The sequence below is a fragment of the Miscanthus floridulus genome, chromosome 2 (genome assembly GCF_019320115.1).
Source record: "Miscanthus floridulus cultivar M001 chromosome 2, ASM1932011v1, whole genome shotgun sequence".
Classification (NCBI taxonomy): domain Eukaryota; kingdom Viridiplantae; phylum Streptophyta; class Magnoliopsida; order Poales; family Poaceae; genus Miscanthus; species Miscanthus floridulus.
Window position 1 is genome coordinate 36768906 of NC_089581.1, and position 21493 is coordinate 36790398.

The window sequence follows — 21493 nt, forward strand, 5'->3', positions numbered from 1 at the left end:
GGAGGTGCTGGTATTCTTTTGATTTCTCCACAAGGAAAAGCTTTTGAGTATGCAGTTCCTATTGAATTTCATGTTACTAACAATCAGGCAGAGTATGAAGCATTGCTTAGAGGGCTTCAGCTTCTTATAGAAGTAAAGGCCATTGCTATTGAAATCTTTGGGGATTCTGAGTTGGTGATTAATCAACTGAATGGTCAGTATGAATGCAAGAACAATGTGTTAAGAGAATATTATGAGGAGTGTAGAGAACTTTTGAAGAATTTTCTGATAGTAACCTTGCATCACGTCCCTAGAGAGTACAATGAAGAAGCAAATAAGTTAGCTCAAGCTGCTTCTGGATATCGAGAGAATCGGGAAGTTTTTGCTATGGAGGAAGATGTTTTAAATACTGATCCAGTAGATGGTGATTGGAGATACGAAGTTATCAATTATCTGAAAAATCCATCTCAAAAGGTTTCCCGAAAAATCAGGTACAAAGCTCTCAAATTTGTGTTTCTTGATAATCAGTTATATTACAAGTCCATCGATGGAGTATTACTCAAATGCTTAAGTCAAGAAGAGGCCAAGAAAGTGATGTATGAGGTTCACGAAGGATTGTGTGGTGCACATCAGTCAGCTCATCGGATGAAGTGGATAATTAGAAGAACTGGTTATTTTTGGCCAACCTATGTTGGAAGATTGTTTTGAATATTACAAAGGGTGTCACAATTGTCAGAAATTCGGCAATATTCAAAAAGTTCCAGCGTCTGCTATGAATCCTATAATTAAGTCTTGGCCGTTCAGAGGATGGGGTATAGATTTAATTGGTCAGATTAATCCTCCTTCTAGTAAGGGACACAAATTTGTACTCTTGGCCATGGATTATTTCACCAAGTGGGTTGAGGCTATCCCTTTGAAGAAGGTAACGTCAGAGAATATGATCAGTTTTGTTAAGGAACATATAGTTCACAGATTTGGGATTCCTCAGACTATAACAACTGATCAAGGAACTCAATTTACTTCTTCAGAATTTTGTGACTTTGCCAAAAGTATGGGGATTAAGTTGTATAATTCTTCTCCTTATTATGCACAAGCTAATGGTCAGGCAGAAGCATCAAATAAGATTATGATTAAAATTATCCAGAAGAAGATTGATGAAAAGCCAAAGAAATGGCACTTGGTTCTTAATGAAGCACTGTGGGCTTACCGAATGGCTTGTCATGGATCCACTCAAACGTCTCCCTATGAACTGGTTTATGGGCATCATGCTGTACTACCATGGGAGTTACGGTTGGATTCAAGGCGAGTTGTGTTACAGAAAGAATTGGCAAAAGAAGATTATAAGAATCTGATGGTGGATGAATTGGAAGGTTTACATTTGATTCGTCTCAAGGCATTGGAAAATATTGAGAAAAATAAAATATGCGTTGCCAGGTATTATAACAAAAGGGTTAGGCTGAAGCAATTCACAGAAGGAGATTTGGTTTGGAAAACTATATTGCCAGTTGGAACAAAGGATAGAGCGTTCGGCAAATGGTCTCCAAATTGGGAAGGTCCTTTCCGAATAGTAGAATGTGTACCTGGCAATGCGTACATATTGAAGACTTTATTTGGGGAGGGGTTTACCAGAGCTATCAATGGAAGATTTCTTAAGAAATACTACCCCAGTGTTGAGGTTGGTTCATGAATGTAGATCAGAAAAACCGACAAAGAAAGAATCACCTTTAGTCTGAAGATCGGATACGAGACTGAGAATAGCCGATATTGTTCATATCGCCTTTAGCCTAAAAATCAGATACAAGATTGAGAATAGCCGATATCGTTCATATCGCCTTTAGCGCAAAATAGCCGATGCAGTTTGCATCGCCTCTAGCACAAGAATGTTTATCCAAAACTAAGTTGTTTTCAGCATTTTTCTGACAGTTGCAAGTGAAAAGATTCAAAGAAGTAAATATTATTCCAAAGGACGAGATTATTTATAAAAGTTCATCCTAATACAAACTACTCCTCAAATAACTTGTTGAGGATGGACTGGGGGTTTGTGATTTCAGCAAGGGCAGCGGCATGATCATCGTAGGCCTCCAGACGTTCATCAATGTCGTCGATCTTGTCTGGGCGTCCTCCAACGAAGCCAACTGGCTGGGAGGAGTAGTCCTCGTTGGTTTGGGAGGTCATTGCCGCCAGCCCGAGAGAAGCGCCGAGGTGCACACCTTGGATGACGGCCTGATCAATGCGGCCGTCCATAGCATCAAGGCGTGCTTCGGATGTCTCCCCCTGGGCATTCACCTTGTCGGCGATCTTGTTCGCCGCCGCCTTCAAGCGATCATTCTCTGCGGAAAGAGCTGGACAGAAAAGAAGAAATGAGTCGGCAAGCAAAGGAAGCCAGGATGATAAAACTAAATGAGGATATCAAACCGGTGATGGCGTCGCAGAATTGCTTCCGCTGGTCCTCCCATTCGGCTTGATCGATGCCGAACTTCTTGGAGACGTCGCCTAGCTCCTCCCGGGCTTTGTCCCTCTCCTGGCGAAACTTGAGCACCTCCTCGTGAGAGTATGGATGGTGTGCATCTGCTGGCTCTGCCGAACCCCAAGGATTGGAGTGGTAAGAGCTTGAAGAGCTGGAAGACCCGGAGGAGCTGGATGATGGAGTTCCCGGTTGAGCTGCCGTCACTGGAGGAAGGAGATGGTATTGGCTGGAGCTGATGACCCTTATCCTGATGAATGAGGAAGAAGAAATCGAAATTAAGAGATGAACAAGGAAATTGCAAAGGGGGGCAAAAGGCCGAATCATACCCACGACACCGGCAGCGCGATGCCCTGCTTCCTTCAGCCTCTCCGTCAGCAGGACGCTTGCCACGGTTGCCACTGTTCGTCATTTGCTTTGATGGAAGTTAGGGATTTCCTTCTGGAGTGAATCGGATGAAGGGAAGTGGAAGAGACGGATGTGAGAACGCTGAGGCGAAGATAGTGATGAAGGCCAACGGAAAAGTCTATTTATAAGCCTGAAGCGAGGGATCGTGGCGAATTCCTACGGGGTTGTGGGGCGAGAATCCCTGAACGGCGGAGTAGGTTTTCTCCCTTTTGGCTGGGCCGTTACTGGGCTGGGCCAAGCATGGGTTAAGTCGAACGTCACTCGAATATCTCCTTGGTTTGTTGGAGCCAACGTTGTTCGGTTATACCCTCACAATGTTTGAATTGGACTCGTTCGGCTATCGGAAGAATGGAGACAATTGGCTACATTCCAATCGAGTAATTTAAGGGAAAGGGGCCGATTGCTTTTGAATGAATAAAAATAAGTAAACATAAAGCTGGTTAATCGAGGGAAAGAAGATATCACATTTAAGTTTATTACAAATCCAATGTCTACTGGTTCAGAAGGTGATTGATTGCCTCTATAGCCTCAGTTCTGATTCGGCTAACATTATCTAGCACCTTTTGATCTTCATCTTCGGAGCTCTGGATGCTGGATAACTTAGTTTTGATCTGTTGATCTTCTTTGATGGTTGAAGCTATCTTCAGTGAAGCTGCTTCTATGTTCTTTGGCAAATTAGTTATATGGGCCTTATGAGATTGAATTTTGATATTCAGTTCGGCTAGTTGAGCTTCTAGTCTGCTTTTTTCATCCTCCATGGCTTTCAGTTCAGGCTCCAAGGTTGCCAAGGAATTTCTCGTAGTTTGGATATGAGAGTGAAGATCTTTAATCTCCAGCTTTTTCAGAGATCTATCCTTCTGCAGAGCGGTCCTCGAAGATATATTTTTGGTTGCTCTTCTCACCATAGCAAAATGGTCGTCAAGATGGGCTGCAGATTCTAGGGGAGCTTTGAGAGCAGATGGGATATCTTGATCAATGAGTTCAAGGAGGTCTTTTATCTGGTCTGCATCCTGAACCAGACTAATGGTATCCTTGTTCAGCAGAATGATCACTTCTTTTAGCTGAGCCTGATTTTCCAGTGATAAGGTTTGATGGGAAGTGATCTCTTCACCTTTCTCAATGACGTAGTCCTCAATAGAGAAGGAGTAGCTGGTGGTCGGTTTAGTGATGTTCTTCTAAAGAAAAAAAAGAGAAAGAAGGTGTTAGCCGATTGGGTAATTTTGCTAAAATATAGGTTAAAACAAAGGATTACCTGCTGAGCTGGTTGATCATCAGGATGGGTTATACCATGGCTTGCTGGGGAACTTGGCTGAAGATTCAGAGGGGACAGGTTTGGAGCTTGATCAGGAGAGGTTTCCCTTGCCAGTTCATCTAAGATTTCATCTGTTTTCAGTAAAGTAAATGATAATGAGCATAAGAGAATAGATGTTATTGAAAGAAAGAAAAAGAGAATTGGTTGAACAATGTTACCTATAGTCTCATCAGGTTTATAAGCCCTTGAACCTTCAGCTTCATGAGTCTCTGAAATTTCGCTATCATGAATTTCTTCATCTTCAGTAGAAACTTCAGGGGTTGGTTCTGCAGGCGCTGAGGTATTACCCAGTGTGGGAATTTCGACTTGTGGCTGCAATGGAAGAAGTGAATGTAGAGATGGTCAAGTTTACTGCTAAGTAAGGTTGTTAACTTGATAAAGAAAATAAAAGGTTCATACCTTAGGAGGTAATCTGGCTTTCTTGGTCCTTGGTTTCTTGGGTAAGAGGAAACTTTCAGGTGTTTTCCTTTTGCTTTTTCCTCTTGAAGATGCAGCAGCTGAAGTAGCAGAAGTTTTCATGAATGCCTTTAAAGGTGCTGAATCCAAAGTTACAGGAGTTTTCATGAATTCCTTCAAGTCTGGAGCATCAAACCCCAGAGCAGGCTTGGGACCAGCCGAATAGTACTGGATTGCTTTGGCTGGGGGAGTAAGCTCAAGATCCTGTGCATGACCAGATGTCAAAGTAAGAAGTGGATTCAAGAACAAGAAATGATGGGCATAATGAAATTACCTCACTGTCAGAAGCAAAATCGGGTTGCAAATTTTTGCATAAAGAATGAACTGATATATTGAAGATATGAGCATGCCATTCTTGCCACCAAGAAACAAAGAAGGGATGAGCAACATCTATTAGCCCAAATGGAGATGGTTCGTATATTGGCAATTCCCATCCTAATTCAAAGACCTTCTTGGCTTCCATTCCTTCTGTTATTATTTCCCTTGACTTTATGATTGTTGAGAAGAGGAATTTTGGAGGCAGTTGGTCCGCATCCTAATTGTCTGGCCACCATGTTTGGATAATAGAATTCATAGGTTGATTGTACTAATCTCCCATGATGAAATTCAGCTGGCAGAGTGCAAGGTTTGATAAAGAAGTTGAAGATCTCCGTGGATTCTTGGCCTGAACAACCAATTTCATAGCTAAACTTGCAGGGCAAAGTCAGATCTTCATTTTCTCTATAAGGAAACCAGAGCACATTACCGAATCCTTTGAAAAATAGCTTGAAGAAATGACCGATGTCTATGTCAATGCTTATGGATGATGCTGCTTCCCCATAAGTCTGACAAGCCTTGACCTTTGCTGTGTTGCCTTCAGCATAGTTGACTGAAGGAAAACTTAGATTAAAGAGGCTCACAGAGGTTATCTAATGCATATATAGTTGAAGCCACATTTGAATTAGCCACCAGGGACCATTCACACAAGAGATTTCTCCACCTTGGCGCATCTGAAGAGTAATCTGATGCATCATATGATAAGCAGACCCTACGAGATGTTTGCCTAGTGGGATCTGAGTGCCTGCAGTCAAGTCTTCAGCCATTACCATGTGATTCAGGGTTGGTTCATTGGATTTTCCACAGAAGATGAATCTGCAGAGCCACATGTTCATGAAGGCTTTCAACTCTTTGTCAGAGACAGCGCTGGATGCGTTCATGTAGTTCTGAATATGTTTGACCCATCCACATCCAGAGCTGACGGCTCTTTGGTTACTTTTGCTCTTGTACTTGTAGGGGTATACTAGCAATGACACATTCAAGCCAGTCATCATGAATACGTCGGCTAGAGTGATGGTCATAATACCATGACCAAAGATAAAGGCATTGATAGCGTCAGACCAAAAATGAGAAGCTGCTATCAGAAGGGAGTCATTCTTGGGCGTCTCTGCTAAAGATAACTCCAAACAATGACTGATGTCCTGACTTTCCCAGTGGCTGCTGCTTTTCTCCAGCATTCTCCTGTACCAGTTACGCCATCCGGTGATTGGGGGAAATGGCCAATTCTTGAACGTGTTTGGCCATCGGTTTGGCGAGGTAATCCCAGACTTGAAAGGAATTCTTTGGGTTTCCTTCTCGATAATTTTAGAAGGGTCAGGATTTCCCATTGGGCCAAGGAAATAAGAATCGGGGTTGGCAGCATAGGGGATCAAAATCTGGCTCTTGTATTCCTTTAGAAGATGATTAAAATCAAAGGGGAGTAAATCAAAAGAAGAGCGGGAGGATAAAATGAAAGTTGCCGAATATAAGTAAAGTTTACCTCTGGGATTTCATCCTGGGTCGCCATTGAAGATTTGAAGAAGGTCCGAGGTTGCGCTGAAAGCTTGAATTTTTGGGCAGCGGCTGCGGTTTTGGACGGTGATGACCTAGGAGAATGAAAGAGCTTGTGGTCAATTTCAGAATAAAACAATTTTTATCCCGAAATTGAGGGGGCATGTGTTAACACTGGATTTTGGTCGATTCTGGAAGATGACAGGTAGACCCACATGCTGGAAGAAGGGTATTCGGCAAACAAGGCAAGCGGTCGGCTAAATGCATTGCGGTCGGTTATTCCAGAAGGCGGTGATTCCATTCGGGAAAAACAAAAGATGGCAGGCAAGGCCGATCGAAAAAGTGAAAGTTGTAATAGTAAAGGACTCTAAAAGTTTAGGGTAAGGAATCGTGGTTTTCCAAGTTAATTTAGAGGTTCCTTTGTAAATTGTAGTCCTCTAGGACTCGTGTTTTGTCTAGGGTATAAATATTGACCCTCAACCATTGTAATAAGGGTTCACAACCAAATCAATACAACCGGCCCCATGCCAACTTTCGAGTCCTTTTGTCGTGTTGTCGAGTTCTTCGAGAGGAGTCATCGATCCGTCGACCTCCGTAAGTTCCGACAACCTTGTTATCATGTTTAGTATCATGCGGTGGATTTAGACATGATGCAAGTAGTCTTGTTTGTTTTCAATGGTCGTGCAGCGGATCTTTGTTTGACAATCAAGAAGTCTTTGCTTATGCTTTGTTTATGAGTAGATACCGTGCGGCAGGCGTTTGCTCAATATGCTCAGTAAAAGCAAGATAGTTATCGGCTCTTTTAGATATGGCAAAATCTAAATAGATTTATTAAGTTATCCAGTGTTGCATGTTACGGAATATTTTATATATATATATATATATATATATATTTGTAACACACTTCTGCCCAATCTAGATTGATATTGTTCGGCCTTCTCTCTCTTGTGGTTTTATTCGTGTTTCAACGATCATTGCTTTTTCATAATATCTTTGCAACTAGATAGCGTGCTCATAATGGCCGAATTATTTTAATCTAGGTTGTCACATGTTGCGGGTTCATGCATGTTAATCATGTTTAAGCTTTAACAAAACCAGGTGTCGTGCGGCAGACGCAGGTTTTAGATTAGTTTAATTGTTTTTATTTGCACGTTCCTTCTTCATGGACCCCAATTCGGCTGAACTGCCGAGCTTGGTTATGCATTAACTCATAATTAATTTCACTTGTTCAAACATGTCTTCCCATGCACGTGTATTCGGCAATCAGGTCTCAACGTGTATTCATCTTACGATTAGCTGAACGGTTTATGAACTCATTGATAGACAGCTCTCTATAGCTGTATGTCGTTGTAAGTGGCTTCAGGGCCGTATATGTGGAACTGTCTGGTATTACCCGACATGTTCCGGTTTGACATTTAATTGTTTTATCCCTTGTTAGTTTTCAGGTCAAACTGACTAGCACGCTTCCGGATAATGAAGCACCCAGGAACCCGATTGAAGCTACGCTTTTCGGCTTGCTGTGTGTGAGGCACAGTGCGTCACATTTTGTGTCAACACCAGTAGACCCCATCGTGGAGTCCTAGAGTGCTTAGGAGCACGCGAGGGAGCCAATCGCTGGCCCTGGTGGGCTTGGTGGCAGCGAACGACTGTCTACAACGACAAAAGAGTCGGCGACAACACCTTCGACAACGGTAGAACCTAGAGCGAAAAAGCTTTCGGTACCAAAGGATCAGATAGCAGTCCCCGATGCTTCGGAGGGCATGGTCGGACCCGCTATCTGACCACCGTGTCCCCAGGTGGTGCCCCCGGCTGCAATAGAGGAGGATGAAGTGGAGGAGATCATGCGTGACGAACCTCGACCCCAAGCAGTCCGGATCCTCCAAAAGCGCGGCAATGAAATAGTGATTATCGAAGAGGAGGACACCACCAAGGAGTTCAGGAGACTGGAGACTGCCTTACCGGTGTGATGAAACAGATCAAGGTTAATACTGCATCTAGAAAGGTCCTGGTTGTTTATTGGAATTGGATAACGATACTATCATTGTGCATCTGCATGAAATAACTCGAGTTGCCGAGCAGCGCCGCCAGCTGATAAAGTGAATGGAGCCCCTTGCTGAGGAGAACAAAAAACTCAAGGAGGCTAGAAACCTCTCAGAGAAGAATATCCAGAGGGCCCAATGTGAACGAGACCTTGCGGAGTCCAACGCGTGGGACCTAGAATACCAAAAGGGGGTCCTGACCAAAAAGCTAGCTGCTATGTCCGAGCAGGTGCGGAGCCAGTCTGAGCAGCTGACCGCCGTCTCTAGCCAACTAAAAAGGGCTTCCGAGCAGCTAGAGAGGAAAACCGAACAACTTAACAGTGTATCCAAATAGAAAGCAGGTACGGTACATCAATGAATGTACTTTTGTATTGCTAAACAGCCACATTTTGGTGACAACTATTGTGCTTGTAGAGCAAGATGCTAAGCTCGGCCAAATGCGCCAGGCTGTCGATCAACTTCGCCAAGAGAAGGCAAAGGAAATAGAGCGGGCGGACAAACTTGCTTTGGAGCTAAAAGGTGAATTCCTCCTTGTCGGAATTACTATTGAAGTAGCTTCCTTGTATAATGGATCATTATAACGCTTGCAGGCTATCGTCATAAAGCCAAAGCACAGTTTGACATGCTGGTGCAGGAGGCCAAGGTCCAAAAGGAGAACTTCAACGCTGTAATCACCGCAATTAAGCTGGTGCTTGACTGCTTCGACCTAGAACCGACCACTTAGCACGACGGTAGGCGGCAACGTCCCGACGCCGTCATCCAGAGGTGTAAGGCAGCATGGGAGAACTTCAAGACCTTCAACCGCAATGCCATTACAACCATCGCTACCCATGTCCTCGCGGTTGATCGGTCCCATTACCCGACCATCAACCTTCAGTCAATAGGGGGTGGGTTCGCCGAAGGACTGAGTGACGCGGGGACCCAGCAGCTGGAGGATGAGGTGGAGGATGTAGCAAAGATGCTGGCCGGCGATATAGATCTGTTTGGTGAGACGGATGGTAATGGCGGAGCTCAGTAATCTGCTCATAGATTATCATCTGTAAAATCTTGACAGTGTAATTAGAACACGCGAAAGCGCAAGAAACAATTATTTATCGAATAAATGTTATAAGGTGCATGTATATGCAATATATGCAGTTTGCTTGTATTTTGATGAAAAAATCTTCGCAGTTTCAATCCTGACGCGATTATGCGTAGTTCAAATAACGTCCGAACAGTTGGTCTGCTACTGATCCCTATGGCCTTGGCCAGCCCAAAGTCCATAACATCGACCGCGAAGCCCGTGCACATGTAGGAGTAATAGGCGTGACCCAGGAACCATAGCCGACCACCCATGACGCAGAGCATGGAGGCCGTGGCACGTGTAGGGAGAGATCGGTGACTGGGTCTTCTCCATAAAAAACAGCGTGGAACGTATGCTGCTCGGTAGTTGTTGTAGGAACTTGGAGATAAAGGCAGCATAAGCTGCGTCCGAGCAATGTGTTCTATGTTGAACTCTCAGCCTTGGCTGACCCATAGTCCATAACATTGAGCACAGAGCCCGTAGACATGTAGGACAAACAGGTGTGACCAAGGAACCGCAGCCGACCACCCATAACGTAGAGCGCGGAACCCATAGCATGTGTAGGGAGAGATCGAAGACTGGGTCTTCTCCAAAGAGAACAGAAAAGAAAGGATGTTGCTCTCCGATCGGGAAAAGTGTTCGGTGATTTTGGAGAAAACATGTTCGGCGATTTGGAGAAACGTGGTCGACGCAGTTATGGCAATTACGTATTGGAGTTCATTATGAAGTAGCATGGAGCTCGGTGACCGCAAGTGGATGTTAAACCACAATTGAGACAAAACGGAGACAAGTTATGGAGACCAAAACTTTACTAAATATAAAATTGGAGAGTACATATCTGGAGTGTTTCAAGGATTGAAACGTATAAGGTGTTCAATGTGCCATGAGTTGGGAACCTCAACTCCTTCTAAGTCACTTAGGCGATAAGAACCTGGTCGAGTAACCTCTTTGATGACGTAAGGCCCTTCCCAAGGGGAAGAGAGCTTGTGCATCCCTTCAGTTTTTTGTTTTCTGCGGAGAACAAGATCGCCAACAATAAATGAACGACCTTTGACATTTCGGTTGTAGTACCTCCGCAAGCCTTTTAGATATTTAGCTATACGGATGCATGTGATTAGGTGTTCTTCCTCAGCCCTATCGACGTCCTTAGACCGAACAGCCTTGGCCTGCTCTTCATCATAATTTTCCACTCTAGGTGCTTGGAAAGTAACATCCGCTGGTAGTATGGCTTCTGAGCCATAGACCAAAAAGTATGGAGTCAAGCCGGTGCTACAACTAGCTTGAGTATGCAGTCCCTAGACTATAGATGGAAGCTCCTTGAGCCATCTGCCCGGGTGCTTTTCTTCTTTCTGATATAGTCGCTTTTTGAGGACATCAAGGATCATGCCATTCGCCTGTTCGACCTAGCCGTTGGCTTTTGGATGGGCAACGGAGACATATTTGATGGAGATGCAATGGTCTTCATAGAAGTCCTAGAAGTGATGGCCAGTAAACGTAGTTTCAAGATCGGTGATGATGCTGTTCGGTAGACCAAATCTGTGGATGATATCTTCGAAGAGCTCAACTACTTTCTTTGCAGTAGCCGAGATGAGCGGTTTATATTCAATCCACTTGGAGAACTTGTCGATGGTGACATATACATACCAGAAACCACCTAGTGCTGGTTTGAAAGGCCCAATCATGTCCAGTCCCTAGCATGCGAAGGGCCAGGAAGCTGGGATGGTTTGCAGCTCTTGCGCCGGCACGTGTATTTGTTTAGCGAAGAATTGGCATCCTTCACAACATCGAACGAGGTCTTCTGCATCAGTGACGGCTGTGGGCCAATAAAAACTAGCTTGGAAAGTCTTGCCGACCAGTGTTCTTGAGGCCACGTGGTTGCCGTAGGAACCAGAGTGAATTTCGAGAAGTAGCTTTGCTCCCTCCTCTTGGGTGATGCATTTCTACAGTATCCCTTCCTTGGCACTTTTCCTCATCAAGTTGTCGTCCACCAGCATGTAAAGCTTACTTCGATGAACGAGGCATTCAGTTTCAGTCTTATTGGCAGGTACCTCAGTGCTAGTGAGGTACTTGATGAATTGCTCCCTCCAATCGGTGACCGGCGAAGGTACCGCAAGTACCAACTGCTCAGCAGGGGGAACCTCTTCGACTTCCTTATCTTCTTTGATGGATGGCGCTAGGAGATCTTGAACAAAGACCCTCGGTGGGATCACGACACGAGAAGAGCCCAGCTTGGATAAGTGATCGGCGAGCTAATTTTGGTCACGTACCACATGGTGATACTCGATGCCGTAGAATTTTCCTTCGAGCTTCCTGATTTCGTCGTAGTATGCGTCCATCTTCTCACTAGAATAGGACCAGTCCTTGTTGAGCTGGTTGATAACTAGCGTGGAGTCCCCGTATAGCATGAGGTGTTTGACGCCGAGCTCGATGGCTATACGGAGACCATGGAGACACGCTTCGTATTCTGCGGCGTCGTTGGAGGCCAGAAAGTGTATCTGGAGAACATAGCGTAGCTTATCCTTGGTCAGCGTAATGAACAAAATGCCCACACTAGCACCATTGATGTTAAGGGTGCTGTTGAAGTATATCACCCAGTGTTCGGGGCAAGTAGCGGCGATGGGCTCTTGGATCTCGGTCCATTCAGCTATGAAATCAGCAAGTGCATGTGACTTAATGGTAGGTCTGCTTCTAAATTTGATGGAATAGGTGCTGAGCTCAATAGCCCACTTAATGATGCAGTCATTGGCCTCTTTGTTGTGGAGAATGTCCCCTAGAGGGAACTCAGTGACCACGGCAATCTTGTAATATTCAAAGTAGTGTTGGAGTTTGCACGACGTAATAAGAATGGCATATAACAGCTTTTGTACCTGAGGATAATGAGTTTTGGGCTCATTAAGTACCTCGCTGATGAAGTAAACCAGATGTTGCACTTTATAAGCGTGCCCGGCTTCCTCAGGTTCGATGACAATAGCTATGCTCACGACGCGAGAAGTAGCGACGATGTATATTAGCAAAGTCTCATCTGGACGTGGCACCGTCATGATCGGAGGCTTTGTTAAGAACACCTTGAGCTGCTCAAAAGCTGAGTCTACCTCCTCCAACCAGGAGAATCGCTCGGAGGCCTTGAGGAGTTTGAAGAAAGGTAGCCCTTTTTCGCCAAGGCGTGATATGAAGCGACTTAAAGCAGCCATGCAGCCTGTAAGCTTCTGTATATCCTTGACGCATGTCAGCCATTTCATATTGGTGATGGCAGAGACCTTGTTAGGGTTAGGTTTGATACCTCGAGCACTGACGATGTAGCCTAGCAGTATATCGGATGGAACTCAAAAGACGCAATTTGAAGGGTTTAGCTTTTATCGATACTTGTTCAGGTTGGCGAAGGTTTCTTCAAGGTCGGCGATAAGGTTTTTGGCTATCTTGGTCTTGATGACCATGTCGTCTATGTAGGCTTTGACATTGCGGCCGATCTATTGGTCGAGGCACATCTGGATGGCCCTTTGATAGGTAGCCCCGACGTTCTTGAGTTCGAAGGACATAGTTGTGTAGCAGTATGCACCAAAAGGCGTAATGAACAACGTCTTGATCTAGTCTTCTTCCTTGAGGGAGATCTAATGATAGCTGGAGTAACAGTCAAGGAAGGAGAGTAGTTCATAGCCGGTGGTAGAGTCTACAACCTCGTCTATCTGAGGCAAGCCAAAGGGGTCTTTAGGGCAGTGTTTGTTAAGATTAGTACAATCAACGCACATTCTCTACTCTTTATTCTTTTTTCAAACGAGAACAGGGTTTGCTAACCAATCTAGATGATACACTTCTTTTATAAACCCGGCAGCTAAGAGTCGTTTTATTTCTACCCTAATAGCCTCCTTCTTGTCTGGCGCGAATCGGCGGAGTTTCTATTTGATTAGTTTGGTGGTCGGCAAGACATTCAAGGAGTGCTCGATCTTCTCCCATGGTACCCCTAGCATGTCTATAGGTTTCCAAGCAAACGCATTGGCGTTGGCACATAGGAAGGAGATGAGTGCGCTTTCCTATTTGGGGTCAAGGTGAGCCCCAATCTTCACGGTCTTGGAGATGTCGTTGAGGCCGAGGCCGACCTCCTTGATTTCCTTGTACTTGGTGGAGGTGTGAGGAAGCTCCAGCTCTAGGATCTCCATATCATCGGCGAGCATTGTCTTGGCTTCGGCGACCATGCTAGCCATCCGGATGGAGAGGTCGGTGGCTTCGGCGAGAGCGAGACTCTCTGTCTCATAGGCGTAGGCGACGGAGAGGTTGGCCCGCAGAGTCAGGACTCCTACAGGCGAAGGCATCTTCATCACTAGATATGCATAGTGCGGTACGGCCATGAACTTGGCCAGAGCTGGCCGACCAAGTATGGCATGGTAGGCGGTGGCGAAGTCGGCAATGTAGAAGTTGATATGCTCAATGCGGTAGTTGCTTGCCATGCCAAACTATACTGGTAGGGTGATCTCTCCAAGTGGTCTGGATGCCCTTCTAGGTACCACACACCAGAAGGAGGAGTCCGAGGGTGTGAGATCTGTTATCGCGAGGCCCAACTCCCTTAGGGCCCCGGCGAAGAGTAGGTTCAAAGCACTGCCACCATCAACGAGGACTTTTCTAAAGAGCACCTTCTGGACAGTTGCGTCGAGGATGAGGGAGAAATGCCCTGGTAGGGTATGTCTGCCCACTGGTTAGCCCTGCTGAAGGTAATGGGGACCTCGGACCATGGGCAATAACTAGGGTTGGTGGTGGTTTCCTCTGAAGTGATGGCGAGCACTCGTCGGGCGGTGAGCTTCCATTCTCTTCTACTCTCAGTGGAGGCGAGGCCCCCAAAGATGGTGGCAACCACCTTATCATGGTCCTGAAAGGCATTGTTGTTGCCCCCAGGTGGTCGGTGATCTCTGGCTCCATCATTGGCGTCGTCATCAAGCCTCTTGTCCTAGAACTCCTTAGCTAGACCAATGCAGTCCTTCATCTTGTGTTTGGCATTCTTGTGAAGAGGGCACGGGCCGTCGAGGATCTTTTGGTACTATTCATCGTAGTTGCACTTGGTGCAAGGTTGACTAACGGTGGCGATGATGTGTTCTGGCCAGCGGCGGCGATTTTGGCCAGGCATGTGTCCTCCTGTCCGATCACGGCCGCTGTCGCGATGGTAGCTGCGGTCGTTGGGGCGATGATCGCTGTGGCATCGATCGTCAGGGCGATCCTTATAGCGGTGAGATGAGCGATGAGTGCCTGCATCCTCGTTGAAGCGCACCTTGGCATCCTCGGTGTCGGTGTACTAGTTGGTGGTAGTTATCATTTCGCCGATACCGATGGGTGGCTTGCGGTTGAATTTGGAGCAAAGCTCACGATGGTGGAGTCCTCGGATAAAGGCGGTGATGACTTTAGCTTCCGTGATGTTGGGAATAGAATTCCTCATCTCAGAGAAATGTCAGATGTAGCTGTGAAGGAGCTCGGATGGCTTCTGGTTGATGCGGCTGAGATCATGCTTCATGCCCAGTCGAGTACACGTGGTCATATAGTTGTCAGTGAAGACTTTCTTCAGCTCTTCCCATGATCCGATGGAGTCCGGGGCAAGGCTGCTAAACTAGCTCATGGCGGGTGGCATGAGCATGATGGGGAGATAATTCACCATGATGCTAGTGTCTCCTCCAGCGGCGCGAATAGCAGTGACATAAGTCTACAGCCACTGAGTTGGGTTCATTCTTCCTTCGTAGGGCTTGACCCTAGTGATCTTAAAACCACGGGGCCACCAAAGCGTTTGGAGCACCCTTGTGAAAGCTGGAGGCCCCTCAGGGTTGTCAACATTAGCATCTACAGCATTGCGGTCAGGGATAGGCTCGAGGGCTAAGTTCAGGTTGCCATACTCCCAATGCACTTTGTCTTCATGGTGACCGAAGCGACGTTGCTCGATATGCCATCGCGCATCTCGAAGGTTGCTAAGATGCACTCGAGCATCCTGTTCGACCTCCTGGTCATGTTGGCGATGGTGTTCGGTGCGATGCCCCCTGGCTCCTCCTGGAGAGGTAGTGATTGGTCGGCAAAACAGCTTTGACTGGGGCGGCGATTGGATCTTGGCACAGCTGATCGGTGAATCGTGCTCATGGAGCACGAAGGTCTCTCATCCTCATGAATCTCATTGACCTAATAGAGAGCCGCTTTAAGCATGGCGGCGATCTTAGCGAGCTCGGGCGTTTGAGGGAAACGAGCAAGCTCATTGGTGGCTACTGCCAAATTGGCTCTTGGAGTCTTGAAGACATCGTGGCTGTCAACATGGAGAAATTCTTCGTCAATGTCGCGATGGAGCGAGAGCGGTCTTCCTTGAGAATCAAGTCGATTATTCCAAGCAGCCTCAGCCCTCACAATGGTTGCCTCATTTTCTCACCGCTGTGCATGGTTGATGTTTCGGTTCTCCCGAGCAACATTTCGAGGAGGACGGTCGATGCTGACATTGAAGATCGCACCACCCCGAAAGGGTGAAAGGAGAAATTGCTCGGAGAAGGTTTTGGCAAGGGTCTCCATAGAGCCCTGAGACTCGGAGCCTGGAGTTTCTTCCAGGATGGTCTGGAGGGGCACCTCGGGACTCTGGCCTAAGTGTAGCATGTTGACGGCTAGCAAAAGCTGGACGGCAACCTAGTCAGCGAGTAGACGGGCGTAGTCCACCTGGTCAGCGAGTTTGCCCCTCAGGGCGTGTTGATAAGCGGCGGCGGTGTTGGTGAGCCCAAAGGGTAGGGCCGTAACCCCTACAGTTTCCCAAGTAGCCACCGATAGATCTAGATCAGAGGGCGGTCGGCGCTGAACCAGAGTGTCCAGAGCCAATTCAGCGATGGAGAGACAATCAGCGAGCTTCAATCCGACCCAATTGATGGATTCGATCAGATCATTGTTATTGATCTACCTCCTCTAGTAGCAAGGAAGCAGACAGCGAGTCGTTGCTGAAGGAGACCTCGGAATCAGCTTCGAGATCAGATCTGTAGTTGCAGGTGCGGGGGTGGTCGGTGTAGAACCAATCTACCTCAGCTTGAGGAGCTCTCCGACTCCATCAGAGTTGATGACCCACAAGATGGATCCGACCGTGAAGATCTGGCCCAGCTACGGAAGGGACGAAGAGCTAGTAGAAAAAGCCATCTTGTTCGATAAGGCAACAGCACGCACACCCCTACCTAGCACGCCAACTATCGATAGAATATCATCGGTAGTCCCCCAAGGGGTATCCCATGAAGGTAGATTGATCGGCAGAGGAGCGTGAGATCAAAAACAAGAAGGCAATAGAGACACACAAGTTAGACAGGTTCAGGCCGTCAGTATGACGTAATACCCTACTCCTATGGTCTGTTGGTTTGTATTAGCTATCGTATGATATGCCGTGATTTTAAAGGGGGTCCCTGCCCACCTTATATAGTCTGGGAGGCAGGGTTACAAGTCGGTTAGATCTAAGAGATAACCGGAAAGTAATAACTAATTACATGAATCTTGGGATCATACATATCCTAACAGATCTCGTAGTATCTTCAGGATATCTTCCTGGTGTCTTGTGGGAGGCGCCGAGTAGAGTCATGCCCTATAAGGCTTCGTCTTGTGGGCTGGGCCACCCCTAGGGGCACAGCCCATATGGCCTGTCATGGGTATCCGGGGTTGTACACCCCATAGGGTCCTCCAAGGCTAGTGACTAAGTTTTTTGGTCCACAATCAGTGTACCAACAAACTAACACCATTTGTACCCTTAAAAAGTAAATAACAAGAATCAAACTTAATTGAGGAGGTAATTGTACCTACATTTGGGTGTTTAAGAATCTATAGGCCTCCTTTGCGGAGCAAATACCTTTAGGATTTAGAGTCCATGTAAGGATGTATTCCTCTTGCGACATGACTTTGGGTACTGTAGGGTCGAGATGGCGGACTAGAGGGGAGGTGAATAGTCCTTTCTAAAAAATAAATGCACCGCCTAACCGAAACAAATGCGGAATTAAAACTATCGTTCTAGCCAAGACTACACCCCTCTATCTATGTTCTCAAGCACCTAAACTAGCAACTAAGATGCCGGGCTAGTTAGAGCTCACCTAACCAATTCAAGAAGTAAGGTCACATAAACCTATGCCACTAGTACTTCAAGCAACGGGGGAGCTCCTACACATGCTAGTAACCAAAAGCACAAAGCCATCTAAGCTCACTAGCAATGCTCAATAATAAGGCTACACAAGCCAAATTATAGAGCGCAAATTACTTAGCTACACAAACTAAGTAATGTGACTAACAAGGTTACTCAAACTGAATTAGTCACGCACGGGAGCTACTTCTATGCTACATAAGAAAGAAGGTAACTCGCAAGCTATACAAGCTAACTAATTACAAGAGCAACTACACAAGCACAATGTAAATGAAGTAACTACAAACCTATGTAATGAGGATGCAAACCAACAGGAAGACAAGGATGACACGATGATTTTTATCCTGAGGTTCATGTGCTTGCCAACACCATGCTAGTCCCTATTGAGACAAAGCTCCAAGGTTGCCACCAGTCCTCTTGCTAGTGGTGACCTGCAAGTCACACTCTCCCACGTGGAGTGCTTACCACAAGCTCTAGCACTTAACCTGGCCAGACCACTTGTCTCCCATCGCATCTCGCTCTACTAGAGTTGCTCTTTGTGGCTCCCGCGAGGTAAGCACAATCCCCCTCACAATCACTTCTCTAGAGCACCGCATAATCTTCTTTGTGTGCTTCAATGGAGACCACCACTAAGCCATTTAGGAGGTGGCAACATCCAAGAGTAACAAGCACCACCGACTTGCAACCCGATCACCTAGTGTCAGTCGATGCAACCTCACAATGCAATCGCACTAGAATCACACTCACACTCAATCGGATGATCACTATCAAGCGTATGTGAGTTAGAGGGCTCCCAAGCACACCTACATAAGACACCAAGGCTTAAGGGTGCTCAGCAAACAGCCCAAGGCTGACCAATGCTTGGTTTTATAGCCCCCAAGAAAATAGAGCCGTTATACACCTTCATTGGGCTAACTGTGCACTGACCAAACTTGCTGCCAATAGCACCAGACACATCCGATCAGTTGTTGTAGTAGTGTCTGGTCAATGTTGCAATAGCATCCGAGGCATGTTGCAATAGCGTCCGATAGTTGTTGCAGCGTTGGGTGGTAGAGCCCGGTCCTCAGATCGACGCCACATGTCGCTAGCATTTGAGGCCGACCATTGGACTCCAATGGCTAATTCACTCGCGCTTCATCTCCTCATGACCGGACGCACCTGTCCCAATGACCGGATGCGGTGTCCCGTGAGTCCGGTCATGAATAGAAAGGTTCCAAAGATGATTTTTAGCGACCGAATGCGTCTAGTCACCACTGACCAGACTCTCGTAGCGTCTGGTCACTCCCTAACCACGTGTACCAGGCACGTCTGGTCGCATGTTGCATTAGCATCGAGTCAAAGTTGCATTAGCATCGGGCGCATGTTGCACTAGTGTCCGATCCATGTTGCAGCATCCGGTCATGCCTAAAATCCTCCTTTTCAACTCAAACTTTTTCTCCTTTGCAAATGTGTCAACACCACCAAGTGTACAACACCATGTGTATGTGTGTTAGCATTTTCATAAACATTTTCAAAGGATTTTCACTTGATCTTTCCATGCCACTTGATCCTAGCATATTGCAATGTTAGATCACTCAAGTGGCACTAGATGACCAATATGCAAACAAGTTTGTCCCTCTTGATAGTACAGCCATCTATCTAAAACTAGGTCATAAACTTCTGTACACACCTACGACTGGTGAAATGAAATGCCCTATAGGTTATACTTTTGACTTGCGCCTTCCATTCCATCTCCTCCAATGTCGATGCAACACATGCACCAACTTATCACAAATGATATGATCCACTTTATATCATCATGTGACCTTGTTGGTTCATTGATCTTAACCTCACTCGCTTTTCACCATTGCCTTCATCCATTGGCGCCAAGTCTTGCTCAAGTTTCACCGCCACATGGTCCATCGCTCCAAAGCCTCCAACTTGCCCTTCATGCTTGCAACCTGTCTATCAAGCCAAGTCTTGTGTTGATCTTCTCCACCTTAGTCACATGACTCAATGTCATGTCTCATATGCAATGAGCTCCTTCATCACATGTATAAGCCTTGCAACAAATCCAAACCATCTTCACCATCATGGCATGAGTTGCTCACGCAAGTGTACCTATGGACTAATCACCTTTGTATCTCACATTAAACACAATTAGTCCATCTAGGTTGTCACTCAATTACCAAAACCAAACAAGGACCTTTCAGGTACCTTCAAGATGGCATGTTGCACTTGTTGGATAAAAAGATTAGTAATTATAGCAGAGTTCCAGTTTTGAGTGTGATTGCTCCATAGATGAGCAACATTACATGGCATAGGCCTATGGTTCGTAGAGATTTTTAGGTGGTCATGGATGTTATACTAGAGAGAGAACCAAGGGTTGGACCAGATGAAAGAGTTACCTTTGTGGATTGGAGAATGCATTGTTCATGAAGGAGGTTTAACCTGAAGAATGGATGGTCAACAAGAAGGAGAAATCTAGAAAGAGTTATAGGGGAAATATTTAGCTTTTAGAATGTCGCTAAGGAATTGGTTTTTAGCAATAGCAATATTCCAAGCAACAGTTAGAATGAGGCTTTTGCTAATAGTGTGAAGATCTCTAATTCCAAGGCCCCAGTTGTGCTTCTTTTGACATATGTCATTCTAGGATGATAGGCTATGGTAGAGCTTGGGTCTTCACTTTGGACACCCGCCCACCAAAAGGGCCAAATGATAGAATCGATTTTTTCCACAAAAGTATTGGAAAGAAGGATAGTGGACACATATAGTAGATTGAGATGGAGGCAAGAACATAGTTGATGTAGGTGAGCATCTGTCGATAGATTATCGTCGGCAATCCACCGAGGGGTATCCCATGATGGTAGATTTGTCGGTGGGGATGCGTGTAATCAGGAACCAGATGGTGACACAAGGCGTAGAGACAGCGATCTAGACAGGTTTGGGCCGTCTGATCGACGTAATACCCTACGTCCTGTGTCTTTGGTGTATTGTATTGAATACATGATGTCGAGTAGAGGACCCCTGCCTCTCCTTATATACTCTAGAGGGGCAGGGTTACAAGTAAAGTATCCTATTTGGTACTATACAATGTCATGCGTTGCACGCCGAGCAGCGCCGTGCATGTCTTGATCTTGTGGGCTAGGCCACCTCCGATGGTGCGACCCATGTCTTGGGGGCCATACCCCCACAGTTAGTCCCCGAGCCTGACAGTAGGTGATGCAGTCATGTGGTGCTAGGGTCATAAAGTAGAAGACCAGCCGAGTAGGCAGCCAGTCCCTGGGCATAGCCTCGAGATGAGAACAAGCACATTCACCGCAAGGTGAAGTGTGCCCACTTAGTCCCCGAGCCTGCTGGAAGATGAAGAATGAATCTTGTAGCAGGGTCAAAGAAGTCTGAAAGCTTACCGACGTCGTCTGACATGCACGTATCAAGACCCCAGATGTGCTGCCCAAGATCAGCACCCTGATCCAAACAGCATGGAGCAGCTTGATAGCACACCGACGAGACGTAGCAAGATCCGAGCAGCAAGGGAGTCCTCGGCGTCGCTGGCGATGACCGAGCACCGAGGAGTCCTCGGTGTCACTGGCGATGACCGAGCACCGAGGAGCGAGGAGTCTTCGACGTCACTGTCAATGACCGAGCACCGAAGAGCGAGGAGTCCCTGGCGTAGGTGGCGATGTTCGAGCACTGAGGAGTCCCCGACGTCGCTGGCGATGACCGAGCACTGAGGAGCGAGGAGTCCCCAGCGTCGCTGGCGATGACCGAGCACCAAGGAGCGAGGAGTCCCTGGCGTAGGCGGCGATTACCGAGCATCAAGGAGCAAAGAGTCCCCGGCGTCGGCATGATGACCGAGCACCGAGGAGCGAGGAGTGAA

The 21493-nt window shown here is 46.5% G+C and overlaps 1 protein-coding gene across 1 annotated transcript; it reads right to left on the reverse strand.

The window, feature by feature from the left end:
* Positions 1 to 1703: 1703 nt before the first annotated feature.
* LOC136536342 (uncharacterized) lies at positions 1704 to 4742 on the reverse strand. Its single transcript, XM_066528671.1, has 5 exons — positions 4563 to 4742; positions 4322 to 4475; positions 4104 to 4234; positions 3754 to 4026; positions 1704 to 1763 (listed from the first exon to the last, which is right to left on the reverse strand). The coding sequence occupies exons 1-5, from the start codon at positions 4725 to 4727 to the stop codon at positions 1704 to 1706; spliced, it is 783 nt and encodes a 260-aa protein (XP_066384768.1). The 5' UTR covers positions 4728 to 4742.
* Positions 4743 to 21493: the final 16751 nt, after the last annotated feature.

Coding starts and splice junctions, on each gene's coding strand:
- LOC136536342 (XM_066528671.1), bottom strand. CDS start 4,727: ATGAAAACTCCTGTAACTTTGGATTCAGCACCTTTAAAGGCATTCATG. Junction 4,235..4,321: donor TAAACCTGATGAGACTATAG/GTAACATTGTTC, acceptor TACTGAAAACAG/ATGAAATCTTAGATGAACTG. Junction 4,027..4,103: donor ATGATCAACCAGCTCAGCAG/GTAATCCTTTGT, acceptor TTTTTTCTTTAG/AAGAACATCACTAAACCGAC.